Raw genomic sequence first — 19,991 nt, forward strand, 5'->3', positions numbered from 1 at the left:
AGGGCGGTGAGTGACGGCAGAAGGTTTGTTTCTGGTTGTTCTGTGATTTGATTCTGAAGACCTGGATACGCTTGTGATTGCCAGTAGTTTGGAGCGAGTGTTCAATCATCGGGACTGCGTGAAGTGCGCTTTCAGGACATAATTCAGTTCATAAAGTTCAATAAAGCGTTCGACCGAACCTACGTGATACATATGTTGTGTACCAGTTGTAGCTACATGTTCGCTTGTTTTCTGGAAAGTACTTCAAAACCCGTGACCTGATAACGTACAAGCAAATTACTTTCACGTCCATGCCGTGTGAAAACCAAACCGAACAAATTTCTTGTGGTCGGTATTCCAAGACCTTGCTAGGTGGTTGTAAATGAAACTGACCCTTGAAAAGGGTAGATGGAGATAGACAACGTTCAGACAACAAAAAAAGGTTCGATAGAGATAGATAATGAACCCATTCCTTGTGAAAACAGGCAGAAAGCAGTGAGTACTAGCAGAAGGGGCCTTTGTTTTCGTTAGACAGTTTTATTTCACTAAGAGCAACGTACGCATTTGACAGTCACCGTAAATCAAAATGTCGAATACTATAGTAACGAGGCAAGATTTATACGACAAAATCCCGTAGAAGAATCTCCACACAGCACAGCAGTAGGACGAACCTACGTTGAACGTCATGAAACTGACTGCACATCAACGAAGAGTCAGGTAATACGAGGCTCAGACCACCACCACACTCATCTCAAAGTTCACTTATGAGCTCCAAATCCACAATATATCTCTCACAGAAACGCCTTTCACCTAGGATTGCGTTCCTAGGTGTGTGCACTAAAAGGCTTAGCCGCTGCGTACGGCTTCGGAATGTGCGAAATGTAAACAATGACACAGTTGCCAACACGTTTTGTGTTTCCTAAGCCGCTGCTGCCGCTAATTCAAAACGAAGCTATGGGACGCCTCCAGCAGCAGAGCAGCGGCAGCAGAAAGCTGCTCTGATGCCATGTTGCCGTGTTGCTGCTGCCGCACCGCTGCTGCTTTGCTGCTGCTGCTCGCATAAAGCTATAGGACCCGGCCCCAACTCTATGAGACGCCTGAACGACCGCGGCATTCCTTTTTTCAAGGTGTCTCCCTCCTTGGTTCTTAGGGAGCCACGTTGTCTCGTTTTTCCAGAGAGGGAATTCCGGAATACTCTCAACAATCCGGCGTCTGCTCTTGTCATGTATTCCGTCGAATAACAGCCAAACTACGCCACTCTTTCTCGTGGGATTTTCGGTACCGTAGTCAGTGGTCCAGGAGGAATAAAATGACACAATAGTTTCGAAATAGACTGGCACGAATGTCACCGTCACCTAAAGGGAGACATCGGAAGAAAATCAGTCGCAGGCTTCTATTAAGGGCAACCTCCATGGAGCGAATGTACAGCGAAAAAGCTGCGAACTTCGCTCAGCGTCAGACGCCCTGCGCGAGGCGTCAAAAATGTGAGCGTCCGCCGCCGATCTGCCCATGCCAGATATTTTCGCCCAGCGTCCGCGATTCCGGAAGCGTCAACTGCAGATGAACCAATCAAAGTGCTCTTCCGCTACGAATCTACGCCAGATCACCTGCACGTGGTCGTCTGCTCTCGTGAATCATCGTCATCGTCCTCTTCTTGCAACTGGATGCTGTCGTCTGCTCGCTGTTTCGCCAACTGCATCGTTAGAACGTGAGGCATTCTCTGCCAAGAAACATGTTTTCTTTTCGCAGTAGTGAATATGCTTTTCGGTACGTTACTGGGCGCGTCTTTTCAGACAGATGTTGGATTTAGTTGCAAAATTTGTGACATTAAATGCACTTTTTCGAGCAATTGATTTCACTAAGCTTTCACCTTATACCCTGGCAACAGTGACATCACAGCATGACTTCCCGACGCCGTCCGCTGGTTCTTCGCTCCATGGAGCTGGTGCCGGCGAACAACTGGCGGCGGAACGCGCGTGGCAGTCTGCCGCGCGAACTTCGTTGCAAAAAATCGCTCCATGGAGGTTGCCCTTTAGTTTTACGATTATTAACATGTTTCGAACGCAGTTACGGAATATCTCGGCTGAAAATGGCGCAGACGTCACAAAAATCATTTTTGGCATGTGAGAAGCGGCGGCTCTGAGCCGCAGCTGGAAGGGCGTGTTGCAAGCAACACATGGGGGGGGGGGGGGGGTGCGTCCTGCGTCACTGGGAATGCGTCCGCTTGATCTGTGCTTGTGTGCATTCAACGCCTTGTAGTTTTCTCGTTTTTTGTGCAAGAATGAGTGATAAGGGAGTTGGTGCGAGGTGTTCCAACAAAACTTGCGGCAGCAGGTCGACTTCTACTTCGAGTGCTGCTTATTTTCGCTTCTCGAAAGATAAAAAGCGCGTCGTCGTGAGTTGGAGGCAACGCGCCGAGAGACTGGAATGATTCGGCACAGAGTAGAACATGTTCCGACCATTTCGAATCTGAGATGTTCAGAATCAGAGCACGTATGATGCACCAGGCAGGAGTCTTCCAAGAACGGAAAGTGTTGCACAGCCACGCATTTCCTACGCTCTTCCCGGGTGCTCATATATGGCAACTCACCTGCGCGCGTAGAAGTTTGAAGAAGAAGAAGCAAAAAGAAGTTTGAAAGAGGTACAATATACAAAGTGTTGATGACATTACCTCCTTTGGTAATCGACACAAGTCTGACAGAAATACATATATGTAGATTGTAGATGTGGCTCTGAAGGGACACTCGTCATACGCGGCGAACACCCGTGCAACACGGATGTTGCTGTCCGCGTCCACCCGTGGCTCCGAATGAAGTTCGTTGCACTCGTTCCAGTAGACGAAAAGCATACAGGGTCGTAATGGCCTGAACCCATGACGAAACTCTGCTCCTAAACCGCTATGACCGGCCACGACACACTCGTACTTCTGCTTCTACATACCCGGTGACGTCATGCGCCGGCTTCGTGCGGGCGCTCTGGGAAAAGGAAGCTTTGGCCGCCTCCTCCCCCCAATGTGGTTTCCGTTTCGATTAACTGATATTTCCGCATAATACATCGCGTAAGAGGGAAACCATGCCCATCACAGCCGGTATTTGGGGGCCAATATGTACCAACGGTGTCGTAGCAACAATTTTTTTCAAATATCGTTCCGAAGTTTCTCTTTAAACGGCATTGCGTTACGCTTTCCACCAGACAACTCTTCCTGAAAACGGAAAGGAGCAAAGCAAGAACATTCTGTACACCTGCCACGCATGCAGTTCCTTCCGCCCCTTTAAAGTTTCACTAGCATGGCTACAGCGGCGTAAACGAAAACCAGCATCTAACTCAGGCAAAAAGAGGGCACATGAAGTATTTTCAGTACCGCACCTGACACTGAGTACCCCTCAACAGTGTCACTTTCAAAGCGCGACGCATCCCTGCTTGAAGAAACATGCGTGAGGAAAATTGTGAAACCATTTTCGTGTCGCGTGAGTGGCGCCCTCTGCAAATGAAACGTCGCCCGGAAGAAAACAAAGACACGTGTGACATATCCGAAACGCAAGTAATGCACGCACTCCACGCACAGAATTCTATTGCGGCGCGTTTATCATGCAAACGAGCCCTCCTGTTCTCCCTATTTGTTACCCACCTTCGTTTTATTGTCGTTTATTTATGTGTTTACAGAGATGTCACCTCAGCACGTGGGGGAAAGCCTCTGCGCTGGCGAAGAGGGAGATTCATGGAAACTCCATGGAGAGGGTTAGCCCCAGTTTTCGCTTTGCTGCAAGCACAGGAGGAATAGCTAAGCGCGCAGTTAAGGGTGTTCGAATTCTAGGGGATTGAATTTCTTCGGAAAAAGATTATTATTATTTTATTATTTCAAAAAATTATCGCTGGTTATTGCTGAGAATTGGGATTACAGGAAACCGCAGATAGGGGTAGTAACGGCAGATGGTTGTGTAGGACATAAAAACAGGTTACCCCAGAAGGTATAGAGCTTAAAACTACCCACGTAAAACTCACGTACAACTGCACCGATCACGCATATGTAATGATTTCTGAAGTAGGACCACCATATATCCTTAATACTGGAATAAACAACTTGCGTGTGTGTATATTTCGGAAGTAGCATGAACGAACAAAAATTTCATTCCAAAGTTAAACTAGCATGTTTACAACGTCGCATATTTCTTTTCGAATAAGCATCTAATATATAGGACGTCCCAAGGAACAGTTCCGGTACATGATACGCTCAATTTGACATCAACGCATAAATTCAGGTTTATAGAGCAGAATGTAGCAAAATCGGTATATGCAGTTTTTTTTTTTTAAATAAATAATTTGACGCAGATGCATTTCGAACTGGCAGAATTCCAGTGATCAGAATTTACAAGAGCGAATAAACTAACATTGCGTTTTAGTGCTACCACCATCACATTCAGCCCCACTGGAGCGACTGGAACCGGAAGTGATGCACGAGTGACGTATGAATCTTCCAACTTCAGCTACGGGGGCTCTTCAATGAGGTGAATGTTCCTCACATTCCCAAATGCGCAGGACTACAGCAACAACAACAACAACATAGATGAATGGATGATGATGATGTGAGATGTTTCCCTGCGTTGAGTGCAGGACCCTACCCCATTCCAAAGAGGTTCATATGAGAGGATGACGAGGGAAGGAAATCCCTACACTACTACCCCCCCCCCCCCTTAGGACTACACTACAAATTGGCAAACGGCGAACGCACGCTACTTCCGGCACCCTGTGTGCATCCGTGTTGTATCCCGGTTTCCGTCAGAACTGTGTTCCAAGCGCGAACCAATCACAATCTTATCTAGACTTCCAATACCACCGATGCCAATGCTGAACACGGCAACGTTGGTTGTGGTATCGACTCAGGGGATTACAAGAGGGACGAACATGTACACCTCGAAGGCTGGGAAGGCAGAAACATAGTTCTCCACACATGTCTATAGCCATTATACACCGCCACGTAGTACCTTAGAACACAGTGGTATCTTCCGTGACTATCCGCAAACTTCCGGGTGCTACATGACCCTATTGAACACGCTGAGGTCACAGCTGCTCTGCTATACGGTTTTCATCGGAAAGCTGGACCCTTGGGCACTTTGTGACACCTCCCTGATGCCTGCCTTCACAGTGACTAGTGCAGGAGCTATCTTCGTCCATATTTCTTTATAGTTCTCTCTGTTTTTCTAATTCTTTTTTGTTTTTTTGGGAATCGCAAGCCTCTTGTATGGCTAACCTTTCCCTTCCCTCTCCTTTTATTTTAAACCGTTAAACATATCCCCCCCTCTGGAAAGCCATTGCGATACAGCAAAACGTGTTATAACGATCATTTTTGTTTATTTGTCCAGATAAACCCAATGCCTCACATATCGTTTTATCCCCAACATCGCACCAATCTTGTCCAACTCAATATCTTGATCGACCCCGGCCCCCACGTTTCGCGTCGACACATACATACACGCGTACAAAGCCTGGAAGGAACGTGAATAAATTTCTTCTCTAATACCGTACCCATCGACTGGGACGCAAAAATACTATAATAGAGCTCAGACCCACCGAAAAAGGTCAAGCTTAAGCCTTAATCTGCAGAATGAAAGCGCACCACAATATAGAGAGAATCGGATGAAAAATGACTATGGCGATAATCCGACCGACCCCGGACGACAGACGGCTCTGTGCGTATGTCGCCTTCCCAAATGAAGATCTCCGGTTTCCAGGCTGCTCACAGTCGGGAGTCGTCGCGTAAACAACGTATCTCACGTCATACACACAATATGGAGAAGGGACAAACGAAGTGCACATGACAAACGCACACCAAGTTGGGGCACACAAGAAAAGGGCGAGGAAGACGGTCGAGGTTATATTGGCATTCATGACGCTGGATCCTTGCGCAGTGCGATGGAACATGGACTTCATGCTATTTGCTAGGTCATGCAATGTGCTCAGGCTTCGTTCTGTCGCACTTCGGCATTGAAACGAATATACACGTCGTTCCAAGAACCCTGCTAATATTATGTCGTTCCTCAACGTTCTCCCTTCAGGATGTAAGGATTAATATACTGAATTTTTCCAAATAGGTTATCCTGAAAAAGTAAGCGTTTGGATAGCGATATGAGCCAGACAGATCTCTGTCACGCAGGAAGATATTTAGCTGTACTGTCGAATACTTGTAGTACTTCAATATATTTGCGAGCAGTCGTCATGTCAGTGCAACGTACTTGCATGTCTCCGCATGTGCATGGCTCGACACTGGAGTGTGAGCACATATTGGAAAGCCTTTGTGCGGATGAGGTATTACGGTCTTCTGTGCCGTTTTCTAGATGGATTTATTTCTTCAAAGACGTCACTATCCGAGTCACAAACCCATCCGCACAGATAGTGTTCTCACACGCGTAACTCCACCAAAGTGCGCCTGGTCCTGACAACTCCTTCGTACATAACTAACCGCCCTGCATGATTCCCATCTCGCATTCTCCTCTCCCCACTCATTGTCTCTTCCTTTTGTCTTCGCAGAAGAAAGTACTAATAGCGACTCTCTCCAGCGTCGAAGACTCGTTTGTCTCCTCCTCCTTATCGCTACCCCTAATCATCAGCTTGGCGAGCTAAGACAAGGCCTTTCTCTCCCTGTTTTCCTAACTTCCCTCCCCGCCGAACAACGAGCAGTATAATGACTCTCGGTATCTCCTCCGACGCATATTCCTTAATTAAAAAGAAAGCAGAAATATCTCCCAAAGACATATCTTATACCTACTCCTCCCACCTCCCTGCGACCACAGCTCCCTCTGACTTTATTGTCTTTTCTAATCCCCTTTTCACTCTTTCATCTTCAATATCACTAATCAAGTGATTCAACCACGACGATCGACGGCCGATTTTGAAAACGAGCCGAGCGTTCAGCCGAAGAAAATGTACATTCTAACGACGTTTATAATAGGCTGGAAAAGGGAGAAGGTGTGTGTGCTTTATTTTAATCGCGAGAGAGATATGTGGTGCGGAGAACTTGGTTTTCAAGCTTTTGCCTGGCGAGCTAATTTAAAATTACTCAGGGCAGGCGGGTGCTGCGCTTTCTCTTGCGAGCTTTTGTCTAGGGGTTACAATGAGTTTGGGTTGAAGGAAAGGTTCTTGGTGTGGTCTGCGTTTGACGTGTTTAGATACGACGTTCTTCTCGGAGGTAGGTATACTGTGTCTTGAGGGAAAGTTCTCTGTTTGGCTCTGTTGACGTTATCGCGTTTGAAGTTTTATGTACATTAGCGTAGCGTAACAATATGGGCGGTTTTATGGGTCGCCGTTTCTACGTGTGTTGTTTGTGGCCTAGGTGGCCATCGAAACCAGGAAGATGGGGAGCATGACGTATCATGTGCATTACACCAAGGCAAAACAAGGGGCAGGATGAGTGAAAAAACATAATGATGAACTGCGCAGTTTCGCAGGCATACAGTAGAATCTGACCATACAGGGCGCACGTGTATCCCATGTTACAGAAGACGTACGAATGTGGCATGTGAATTGTTCGAGTAAACCGAAACCGGACTCCACCGTGAACACAAGCAGGCCGATGCGGGCGGAAGCACCCTAAGAGAATTTACCGTAGATCCAGCTGCTTGCATGTGTCTCTCTCGACGTAGCTTTCATGAATGAAAGGTGTTCCTAGAGCGAAAACATTTTCGCTTGATTTTTTTTTTTTTTCCCTGGTACTGTTCATCAAGTATTCAGTACCGACAGAAGTGTTCGCTTTCACCAACTCCCGACAGAAAGCGGCGACGCTCTTTACTGTAGCGTTCACAGAAAACTAGAATGTGCTCGACGCTTAATTATCGTTTCCTTTGCGCGTGTGTGCGCCCTCTAACAACAATGAAATTCCAGATACAAAACGCAGACTTTTTTTCTTCTAATGTTATTCGTTGCTCGAAGTTACTCGGTTTTACGGTACGCAAATCAGAGAGCGCGTGTACAGGGCATTTTGCTCAGGCAGTCTGTAAAATTCTCGAAAAATTAGTCAGCGTATGTACATTAATACTTTAAAAGGAATACGCGCAGCAGAACTGCAGAAATGCCTGTCAAGTGAGCACATATGCACTTTCAAAGAGCGCAATGAAATGTATTCAGATAAGTTCTTTATAAATGCATAGATGAAAACCCTTTTCTCCTGTTGAATGTCTATAATTACCTCGAAGGCAAGAAAAGGAAGAAGAGAGAGAGAAAAAAAAAACGGTCTGCAGAAGCAACCCAATCCTCCTTTTTTCGTTCGCATAATTTCCCTCCAACTGAATCGCGGCCCCTTTTTGTGGGTTTTCCCACAGTTTTCGCCCAGAATTACACCCACACGAAAAAGAAAATGACAAAAGAAACATCTTGCGGGGTTGGGGTAAAATCCACGTAAAGCGTATATGTAACGCCGGAGTAGCTATAAACGCCTGCGCAAAAAAACACGCAGCAAGAAAAGTCCCATCTGGCTTCCCGCTGCTTGAACAGGGTTAGTACCATTAGCTGTTCTGCGGTATTTGGATACGCTGGAGGATATGATAGGGAGGGTGCGAATTTAGCGAAAATCTACCCATTTGTCGGCAGGAATTGTGTTTCATCTCTTATCACTTAGACACATGCTACGAATGATTTCTTTGTGTGTGGGAACTGGGAAGACGGTCTCAGTTGTAACACATGTCAGCTGTGATTCATGTGCTTTCTGGGAGGCTTCGTGATACGACTGTAACCGAATGGCTAAACGTCACCCTGACGTACTTCCTGGAAGGCTCGTTAAAGGGATACTTCAGAGCATGATACGCACTAAGTAGTATATTGAATGCGAGCGAGTAGGTCGTTGTTAAAGGGGCACTAAAATGCAAAAACAACTTGCTCTCAAATGAAAGTCCGTGTTTCAATTAGTACAATTCAAACAAAATTAGTTGACGCAACGCTACCGTTTAGAAGAAAAACTCAATAAAAACAGGGCCGTCTTTGGCGGCAACGAATCGGATCCCCAGGAGGTAGCAAAGATTGGCGGCATCCAATGAGACAGCAGGAGAAGCGCGCATAGCTATCGTGGCCGTGTAGATTTGGAACGGGCCCGATCGTAGTGTTCCGTATATGCGCGGCATGATGCGCACTAGTGCATTTTTGAATACCGATTCACTGAATTGTAGCTCACAACAGTTCTCGCGAATGTTCCACGGACAACATTCTTCGGGCAGCGACGCCAGTCAGCTTCGAAACACGCACTATGTTTTTCACAGGGACTGCTTCATGGCGTGGCACGCGCATGCACGCCCAGCATGGGCTAAAAACACGGATGCTCGAGCTGAAACGGCGTTCACTGCTTATAGCGCCGAAGCAAGGAAGAGTCCGGTATAATTTCGATTGTAGCTCCGTAACGGAATCAAGGTTTTGAATTATGATAACAAGTACGAAATTAACACATCGTGTAACGTATTTTGAAGTGAACGTGTTTTTGCATTTTAGTGGCCCCTTTAAGATTCGACATCAGACACACACAGGCAGAGGAACGCTCTACGTCGTAGAGCGTTCCTCTGCCTCAACCATGGGGGGAATTTGGGAATGTTACGAGGGAAATGACACCATGTAACATTCGCGTGCAATCCGGCAGGACATCTTCATGTCCTCCACAGGACATCTCCTTCTCACAGGAACATCTCCCTCTCCAGGAACGCCTCAACGGTATGTCATGGTGGATACAGGGCGCACACGGTACCGAAAGAGCTATCGAGCGGTAGAATCGCTCCCCACAAAGAATACTTTCAAGAAACTCAGACGAAGCAATAAAATATTTGCGACTTTTATGCGTATATTACTGGAGAATCTGAGTTAATACGGGGGTGGGGGAGGGATATGGGATAACGCTTTCATGAACGGCAAAAGGGGTGCATTGAGGAAAAGGCTGAGGACCACTGCTCTACGATAACTAACTGCGCCGTTTTTTTTTTCTTTTTTCGTGTGAGCGACCTAGAACCAGAGATTCTTCCGCACCCCCACCCCCACACACACACCTAATGCTCCCCAGGAATATTGCAACCCCCAAAAAACATCCTGCAGGAAAGGCCAAAACAGCCAGAAGAGTAGCAAATATGAGTATCACATCCCCCCTACGGGACGCACCCCCTTCCCCCACCAGACGAAAATCCTGGGAATATCCCTGGCTAGAACGACTTGTGGATGGCTGATTAACCCTGCTGGTTACTCCGCATATTTAGCCGAGCCCGCTATAAGCGTCCTCACTTTGCAAAGGAAGAGCTGAAGCATTTCTAGACCTTCCGGTGAAGGAAATATAACAAGATCTTACATCTGTTTCTGTAACAGGTTAACCGCCACTTGTCAGCTAGCCAGAAGTGACCACAGCTCTCATCGCGCAGTCCCCGTTCAATCGATATTTTCGTGTGGCCATTACACGTATTACTTACTGAATTAGCGGAATAAATTAAGACACACTAAAAACGTATATCGTTGACCGTTCGTATATACACATTTAAAGCGATAAAAATGGAAGCGTCGAACATTTTCAACCCATACAACTACAGGCAACGTCCTCTTCCTTGGGTAGGGACACACTTGATGGATAGCTGTTACTGACCTGTGACCCCTGTCACACGGGGAAACTTAATGTCATTCCCAATGAACGGCATTCGTAAGAATGTCATTTGTTCAGTGCTACACGGGTACGCAGAATGACATTACACGCGACTGACATTCGCCCAGCGAATGTGTTCGAGGAACTCATTCACTCTTCCTCCTCGCACGAACTGCATACCCTGGACGGTAGAGAGGCAGTGAGAAACAACAACGTCAAGCATTCAGAACGACAGAAATGCGACCGAAAAATTTACAGTCATTAATTTTTGTTAAAATGGTCACATCTGAGATGAGGAAAGCAGAGGTAAAGTAATGTTGACACGATACTACCCCAACTACTCTCGTCCGCTGTCAACACTGACGCCATGCTCAGCGCTATTATGGTGAGCTAGAAGGATAGCGCTATGGCGGACATCATGGCAGGAGTTTCGCCTACACCCACTGTAGTTCCAGCCGTATCAGCTGTTGCGCGTGAGGAAAAAGAACGGACCCAGTGGACAGATCACGAGACAGATCAGCTGTTGCGCGTGGCATTGTTCATAGCCGGCCGCAAAATCGTTCTCGGCGCGATCAGCCATTTTGTTTGGTGACCTCCTCCGTCCGGATGCGTACCCGACTTGGCTTCGGCCTTGTACGACATGCAAAGCACGGACTCAAAGCAAACCGCAGGTTCGAAGGCGCGATGTTGAACGCAGTTTTCAGAAGCACGCAAAAGTATATAAAGATTGAGTGCATGCACACTCGTATGAAGCTGTCCAACTATTTCACGAATCGCCATTATCATCAGCACAGAATGTCATTTCTCTTTGCCGTGTAGCTACGGCTAGCCTTTGCGAATGTCATTCATACGAATGTCGTTCGTTGGGAATGACATTCAGTTTCCCCGTGTGACTCTGCTGGTACAGAAACATGCGGCCATTACTTTGGCAATGTCTGAGACGAGAATTCAAGAAGTCAAATGTGCCTTCCATTCCAGTTAGCGCATTTGCTGTCTACTCCATTTCGGCGTCACTCGCGTGCATACTTGCGAGTATAGCCTGGTAAAAAAAAAAAAAATCAACTTTCGTTTTTTGCCGCTTGTCGAAGGGGAGGAAAAACCTGTGTCTGCGCTCGTGTACTACATTCGTGTCAGGACGGCGTGGATGTCAGCGGCGTCCAGCAAGACGTCGACGATAACGCACGACAACCGGAGTGAAAACTCAGCGAGACGTGAACGGCGCAGAACGTAATTAAAATCACTAGCTCTGTCTAATTGAAAATCCCCTGCAACCAACGGCGCCCCATTAGAAAGATAAGGCGCCCCTCCGCTGGTGCGCCTCATGCTTCTCGGCACTAGTGACTCGGAAAGAGTCGCATTGGAAGCGCCTTCTGCTGCTCGTGCCTGCTCCTGATTACCAAGGCGAGGAAGCAAAGGCAACAAAGGCGTCACCGCTCCTTCGTTTGAAGTGATGCATTTCTGATAAGGGCTTCTCGCCCTAGAAAGAGGATCAGACACGATATCTTTGCATTCCTCGGTTCTCTGCGGACATTTCACTGGTGTAAAGATAAGGACTGAGGTTGCCTGACACGGGAAGGCGTCACAAAGTTCCGCGTTGATCTGCACTGAGGGTCGCGTTTTCCATCGAGGGCGTCCCAAAGAGCACGATGGAAATTGATGTTCTGAGGCTGGAACATAGAACAAGGACAAACAGAAACAAAGCCTCAAGTGCCTAAGAACAATAAATGAAGAAGTATTTTCAGTGACTTCCTTCCTTCCATCTTCGTCCCAAAGAGATTTCAGTTTCCTCCTGCCTTTTGTACTCTGAGTATTGTGAACTCGTGGCCTACGTCGTGGGTTCCTCTGACTCATCGAGACAAATGACCAGGATCAAAGGCATCCTCGGACAAACGATCAGCGACGTGATGATTAGCGAAATAATTTCTGTTAGTATCATTAAGTGATACACGAGTGAGTTTTTCAAATTTACTCAAAATAACGTTTTGCTTTAGCGAATTATTCGAAGCATACTATTCGCGCAGTAAAAACGAAATAGCAATTTTATGATGCGAGCTTGCGAAAAATTTTACCAAAATGTCAGCTCATTTGTTACGCATCAGCTAATTCTTATGAACTGCTGTTCCTGCATGAACCAAAGCAGACCTCATTTGCAGCTCTCGCAGTAGACATGTTGGAGTTGCCATATGTGCTGATACCTCTCATGCCTTTGCCTTTTTTTTTTCTTTTTTTTGATTTCCCCGATTTGTATTTCTGTTTTTCGAGGTCCTTGACCGCCAAACTTTGTTCTTTACACTTTTCGATTTCTTTGTTTTAGGTGTCATTTTTATATTATTTTCTTTTTTCTAAGCATCTTTAGATTACGATTGACCGCTCGTGGTCCCTCATCCCCGTATTTCATGGACCGCCCGCGGCCGCTACGGGACGAACGTTTGTTTATTTTTTTCTCTGTCTCTCTTGACCTTGCACAATCAATTTTGAATTGCTCAACGCGTAATAACATTACAAAATAATTTTTCTGATATTACGGACTAGCTAGTTATCAATAAATGGGGCAACTTGTTTTTGAGTAGCCCCTAGTGTATAAAACGCAAAGACTGTGTATATCAACATCCTTACATCTACAAGCGTTATACAGGGTGTCCCAGGAAACGTGTCATTCAATTATAATAAAAAAAACTACGCCACCTAGAATCATGCGGTCAACGGCATTTGTTCTTACTAGGTTTTTGCCAACTCCTGATGAAACTCCTGATGAAACGACGACGACGATTCTGCGGCCCTGTCGCAGAGTTTCACCTGTCTTCGATTCTAAGCCTATCAAATCTTCTAGGTCTTGTTACGACGTACCGAGAGTCCAAGAAAGATTATCCGTAACTCCCATCAGTCGGGCCACTTAGTGCTGCACCGAACCAGCAACGGCGACGCCCCTTTCGGGCCTCTCGCTCTCCTGACATGGCCCTACGCGGGCGAGGTACAGTGAGTCCAGAAACTCACTCTGCATTAATATCCATCCATCCATGTTGTCTAATGACAACATGGATTCTGGAAACGACGATGACATGTCAAGTACTGAAATAGTAAGCAGTCCATATTCTGGAGATAGTGACAACACTATTGAAGAAGTAAGCGTGATTAAGGGCAGCGTGAAGAGGTCAGCTACATCTGATGAGCTGCTCAACAATCTAAACACAACCTCTGAAGACGAGCACGACTTCACTGAAGTGAAGAAGCGCCCGCGGCGAATGCAGACGGGAAGTGACAACAAAAGAATAAGCCCGTTGGAAGGCGCTACGGTCATTTTCGCGCCTATCCACCGAGATGTACAGCTCGCGAAAATAAACCACCTGAAGTTGTCGGAGTACCTCGCTTCAGAACTCCCTGGAAGGATAAAAGAAATACGCTGGAATCCCACAAGAAATATCATAGCTGTTGACGTCACTGTCCCTGCAGCCAAGGCTACCCTGATGAAACTGACCAACATATGTGCAATACCGGTACATGCATATGAGCCCCGCCCGCCAAGCTCTTGTTTCGGAGTGCTAAAAGATGTAGATCCTTCTTTGAGCAACGCTCAAATTTTAGAAGCAATCAAAAGCGATTCACCAGTACTAGCAGCGCGCCGCATCAGGGAAAATGCAGGAGCCATCAGGATTACGTTCCTAGAGAAAACGCCACCACAGCAAATTACCTTCCACCTTGTGAGTATGCACGTGTATCAGTTTCAGCCAAGAGCACTACAGTGCGAGAAGTGCTATCGGTATGGTCATATATCGACATGCTGTAACAGAAAACAAGTTTGTGCAAACTGTGGCAGTGCCCACGAGAACGACGAGTGCCAAAGGAAAGAACCGCTTTGCGTCAACTGCGGAGGGACCCACTCCCCTGCTGCTAAAGACTGTCCCGAACTGAAAGATCAGAAACGCATTGCCAGGGCTAGGTCCCGTTCCAACAGCATATACAGAGAGGCGAAACAACACGTGGCCAAAAGACAACGACATGGAAAACAAACACCTTGGTCCGCTCATTGGACAAGTGCCACCCACGGAACTACCACAAAACTAGAGAACAAGAGGATTTCGCAACCTCAAGGCTTGCCTGAAATGATGATGTCTAGCGAAACCCACGATAACCTGGCTAACTTCCTGTTGTGTTGCTTGGTATACGATGAGAAGCACGCACCGTCAGATTCACGGTATACTCTTTATTCCGCCATCTTGATAATCTCTCCTGGTTGCCAGCACAACAATCGGGGCAGGTTGTATGGACGTGGATAATACAGTGACATAATAGCACAGGTAATATATGACATTCCCCCTCCACCTTATATGTAGAAACGATTTCTGGAAGAAATATAGGTGAAAACACAAATGGATAACGCAAGATAACAAAAGGTTCAAAAGTCACAGCTCTCCCTCTTGCAGCTCTAGGTATAGTTGAGCCTCTCTGGTGGCACACCTCTTGAACTTCTGATGGGGTACCGGTTGGGAGAACCAGAGTCCTGTGCGGAAACACCGTCGTGGTGTCGATCATCATCTGGTGGATCGTTGCTGGTTTGGTTTTGTGGGTCGTCGCGTCTGGTGTCATCAAGCAGTTCGTCGTCTTCGTCACTATTTTCTACGTTAGGTGTGTGCTTATACTCCGCTCCAAGTTTTTTGAAGAAGCTTGCATTCCGTGTGATGATATGATTATTTCTTTTTGCTGAAATTTGACTGCCTATGACTTCTACGACAATATAAGGCACCGGGTCAAATGTCGACGTCAACTTACTAATCTTCTTTTGTTTGACCAAAACAACATCTCCTTTTTGAAGAGTGTGTTCCCCAGTATGTCGTTTTTCGTCTGCTCGTGCTTTCGATATTTCTTTTGCTCTTGTATCGTTGGAGAGAGTAGCGTCGCGTGTGTCCGTGGTCTCACGGTGTACCGAACTCGGCAAGGTGGTCAACATTTTCCTTCCAAAGAGAAGCTCATATGGCGAAAGCTTTGTAGTGGTGTGCGCAGTAGCACGGTAGCAGAGCAGAAAGTCATGTATTTTCTGCATCCAGTTCTGCTCTTCCACATGGCACGTTTTAATCGCTTTCATGAGTGTTTGGATGAAGCGTTCTGCCTCTCCATTCGCTTCAGGCCACAACGGAGTAACTCTGTGATGTCGGAAACCGAGTTCCTGTGCGAAGAGTTTAAACTCTGAGGAGTTGAAGGGAGGTCCGTTGTCAGTTTTTATTTGCTTCGGGATGCCGAATTGTGACAGAGTTCTTCTTAGCACTGCTATGGTTGATGACGCTGTGGTTGACGGAACGACTTCCACTACCGGGAAACGGGAATATTCATCTACAAGTACCAGAAGATACTTTCCATTCGGAAATGGGCCTGCAAAGTCCATCGCAAGGTTTTCCCATGGCCCGTCAGGCAGTGGAGTTGGCTTTAGAGGATCGCGTTTTGGTCCATGTGTGACAGCTTGGCATGGAATGCAATTGCGTACTGCCTTTTCTAGGAGGGTATCCATTTTGGGAAACCAAACGGACTCGCGGAGCAGTTGTTTAGTCTTCACCATGCCCATGTGTCCTTTGTGGGCAAGCTGAACTGCACGTTCCTGAAGACTTGAAGGGAGCAGTAACCTTGTGCCTCGCAGTATGAGACCTTGTGGCGTCACAGACAGTTCAGTCTCTAGAGGCTTGTAGGGTTTGACGTGCGGCTTATTCCACAGATCGTGCCTTATAGAGGGGCATGCTTGAATTGCTTGTGTGAGTTCTTGACACGTGACATCGGCCAATGTTGCCTTAATGACTTCCTCGGTGTTTATTGCACGAGGTACTGCGATTCTTGACAGGAATAAGACATACTCGTCAGGTACCTTGCTGGCTCGAAACCTTGGGTTGGTTTGCCCTACAGGATGTCGGGACATGTAATCTGAAGGATTTTCTGATCCTTTCTGGTGTTGTACAGTGAAGCTGTACTGCTGAATTCGCAGACACAGTCGTTCAATCCTTGCAGATGGTCGCGAACTTGGATTTGTCAGAATATTCACAAGCGGTTTGTGGTCAGTGTGTAGCACAAAAGAGGTTCCGTAGAGGTAGATATTAAAGTGCTCTATGGCCCAGACCGCAGCAAGAGTCTCTTTCTCGATTTGCGAGTAGCGTTCTTCTGCCTCTGTAAGGCTACGGCTGGCATATGCCACTACATGAGTTCTGTCACCACCATCCTGTGCGAGGATGGCTCCTAATCCCTTTGGACCTGCATCAACTGTGAGATGGGTGGTTTTGTTCTGGTCGAAGTAGGCCAGGTTGCTGCTATGAGTGAGCACATCTTTTAGCTGGTCCAGTGCTTTTTGATGCTCTGTTGTCCAGTTCCATGGTGTTTCCTTCTTTGTCAGGGAGCGTAAAGGCGCTGTTAGCTGGGCTAGGTTAGGAATGAACCTGCCACAGTAAGTAATCATTCCAAGAAGGCTTCTGACCTCAGACACATCTCTTGGAGGTGGCATATTTAGGAAGCCTTGTACCTTAGCAGGATCTGGTTTGATGCCTTTCTCTGAGAAGATATGTCCGAAGAATGTTAGCTCACGCTGGAAAAAACAGCATTTTTTTGGACTTAGTGTGATTCCACAGTCGGCTAGACGTTTCAGGGTAGCGTCAAGGGAGTCGTTGTGTTCTCTTTCGGTCTTGCCGTATACCAGGATGTCGTCGCTGATGTTTATCACGCCGGGAATGCCTGCAAGTACTTGACGAACCGTATTTTGAAAAAGTTCGGCGGCTGCGTTTATTCCGAAGTTCAACCGCTTGTACCTGTAAAGTCCCATGTGAGTTGCGAACGTTGTGATATGACGACAGTCTTCCTTAAGTAGCAGCTGATGATAGCCGTCGTTTAGGTCTAGTTTAGAGAACATCATTGCACCGTTTAGGCAGGTAACGAGGTCTTCTAGTGTAGGTGATGTGTGGCGTTCTCGTATAATAGCTTGGTTAGCGCGGCGCATGTCAACGCACTGACGCACTTGGTCAGGAGCGTGTGGCTTTGGAACCACGACTATGGGGGACACCCACGTTGTTGGACCCGTGGCTTTTTCAATAACATCTAGCTGTATCAGCCTGTCGATCTCCTTTTCTACTGCTTCACGAATGTGAAATGGAAGAGGACGTGCTTTCTGTGCGACTGGTGGAACCGTAGGGTCGATGTGGAGCTGAACTTCAAATCCTCTTAACTCTCCAAGGCCAGTGAACAGTTTGGGGTACTTGCTTAGAATGTTTTCTTTGCTTGTCGCCACATTGTAAGCAATGGATATGAGCCCAAGTGCTTCAGCCAACCGAAAACAAAGCAATGACTCACTAGGCGTTGCTGTGACAAGGACGGTATCTTCCACCACCGAAGTCTTGTAAGAGAATGGTGCCCGGAACTTTCCTACTAACGGAAGCTCATTCTTCGATCCATATGCAAAGACCTTTGGCACGGGCTTGACAAGTTGGGGTCGTTGCGGGATGCTATTGTACGTGTCAAGGCTAATTATGTTAACCGTAGCGCCTGTGTCTATGATGAATTCTAACTCCTTGTTGAAGACAGTGAGCATCACCCTCGGGGCTTTAGAACTTTTCGGGAACAGTGCAAAGGCTTCATCACCGGACTCGCTGTCTGCACTCTGGTTTGTAACTTGATGAACGACATTTGGGTCTTCGCTTGTGTTGTTTTTACTGCGGCACACGACTGCGAAATGGCCACGTTTCCGGCACGCATTGCATGTTGCATTTCGTGCTGGACAAGACTGTTTTCCGCCTTTGTGAGGCCAAGCACCACCACAGTTGAAACACTGCTTGTCTTGACGCGTGCTCGTTGACGTTCCCGTGTCAGTAGATGCGTTGCTACGTTGAGACTTCTTGCGTGTAAGACGATGCACATCTGTGGACATCGATGCCTCAATATCTTTCACTTGTCGAGCTGTAATTTCGTAAGTGCGGCCTTGTGTCAGAAGCTGGTCAAGTGTTGCATCCGTCTGTAGTGCGAAGCGTCGCAGTTTGGTGGACGTTGTGCCGAGAACAATTTGAGATTTGATTTCTGCTTCAGTGTTTGCAAACGAGCAATTCCGAGCCATTGTGCGCAAACGCGTATAGAAGGAATCTATGTTCTCATCTTCTTGTTGCGTTGTCCGTCGGAACTGAAAGATCTCGTAGTCTTTGTTTACCTTAGGCGTGAAGTGATCGTGGAGCTTTTTCTTAGCTGTAGCGTAAACATCTGCCGTGGAGGCTGCATCGGGTCGTGTTTCTGCTTCGGAGGATTGAGTTACGGCTGTACCTGGGTGCGGCTCCAGCGAGGTGTATACGTCATATCCGTCATCCCCAATGTAATGTAGAAGCAGTGCTTTCTTTTGGGCTGGACTTGTGATATTGAGACCAACGAGTAGATTTTCAAATCGATTTATCCAGCGCTGCCAACGGTCCCCAATAGTAGTGTGATCCGAAGAAAGGTCAAACGGAGGAAATGCCGGTAAGGCAGCGGGTACGACCGCCATGTTGAATGCTCGTTGCTCACCTCTTGTGTTTTCGGTAGCACCTCAGGAGTCAGTGGTTTGGTGACATCTGTGCTGTACGAGGAGTTGCGCGCATCACTCGAATATGCCCGAAGGAGTTCGCACTCGTCGCCAGTTGTTGTGTTGCTTGGTATACGATGAGAAGCACGCACCGTCAGATTCACGGTATACTCTTTATTCCGCCATCTTGATAATCTCTCCTGGTTGCCAGCACAACAATCGGGGCAGGTTGTATGGACGTGGATAATACAGTGACATAATAGCACAGGTAATATATGACACTTCCCACCTTTGAGTGGAGTAACAGCAGCCATGCCAGAGCACACGTCCGAACTTACGCAAAAACCGATTGAGTCACGCACGAACGCAACGCAAGGTAAAACAGCCAGCACGCCAAATAAAGAAACAAAATCATTCTCACAAGCAGTATGTGAGCTGGCAGAAGTCATTCCCCACGCATCCGTCAAAGGAGCACGCGACACACAACCAACACGGGAAATTAATACGCTGGCCAGAGTAGCGGCACCCGTCCAGCAAAAAGCAATGTCAAGTCAGGGGGAAAGTATCTCGAATCCTCAGTGCAATCACGTCACCACACAGGCTCCTGGCACGCACGAACACAAAACAAACACTCAGCAATCGTCACCACCAAGCCAAGGACAAGCTGAAGGACTGCGACTACTGAAGTAGTCGCAGTAAGGACAAAAATGGGGATGGAGGATATCACCATAGTGAACGTGTACTGCCGACCATCAAACAAAAAGGCGAAACTCCGACCTGATTTCCTCAGGACTGTCACAGATACCCTCCCTAAACATCTCATAATAAGCGGTGACTTCAATGCCCACCATCCTCTCTGGGGAGACAAAAACAGTGACAACAGAGGGAAAGCCTTAGTCACAGACTTTGAGGAAA

At 47.1% G+C, this 19,991-nt stretch overlaps 2 protein-coding genes across 2 annotated transcripts; one reads left to right on the forward strand and one right to left on the reverse strand.

Moving 5' to 3' along the window:
- The first annotated feature begins 13,605 nt into the window (after window positions 1-13,605).
- On the forward strand, window positions 13,606-14,844 carry LOC135395874 (uncharacterized). The gene has a single exon (XM_064626962.1). It carries the CDS (start codon window positions 13,606-13,608, stop codon window positions 14,842-14,844), a length of 1,239 nt encoding a protein of 412 aa, XP_064483032.1.
- A 149-nt stretch (window positions 14,845-14,993) lies between these two features.
- Window positions 14,994-19,058, reverse strand: LOC135395875 (uncharacterized protein K02A2.6-like). Its single transcript, XM_064626963.1, has one exon. The coding sequence runs from the start codon at window positions 19,056-19,058 to the stop codon at window positions 14,994-14,996; it is 4,065 nt and encodes a 1,354-aa protein (XP_064483033.1).
- Window positions 19,059-19,991: the final 933 nt, after the last annotated feature.

This window comes from Ornithodoros turicata, chromosome 5 (genome assembly GCF_037126465.1).
Source record: "Ornithodoros turicata isolate Travis chromosome 5, ASM3712646v1, whole genome shotgun sequence".
Classification (NCBI taxonomy): Eukaryota; Metazoa; Arthropoda; class Arachnida; order Ixodida; family Argasidae; genus Ornithodoros; species Ornithodoros turicata.

Coding starts and splice junctions, on each gene's coding strand:
- LOC135395875 (XM_064626963.1), bottom strand. CDS start 19,058: ATGGCGGTCGTACCCGCTGCCTTACCGGCATTTCCTCCGTTTGACCTT.
- LOC135395874 (XM_064626962.1), top strand. CDS start 13,606: ATGGATTCTGGAAACGACGATGACATGTCAAGTACTGAAATAGTAAGC.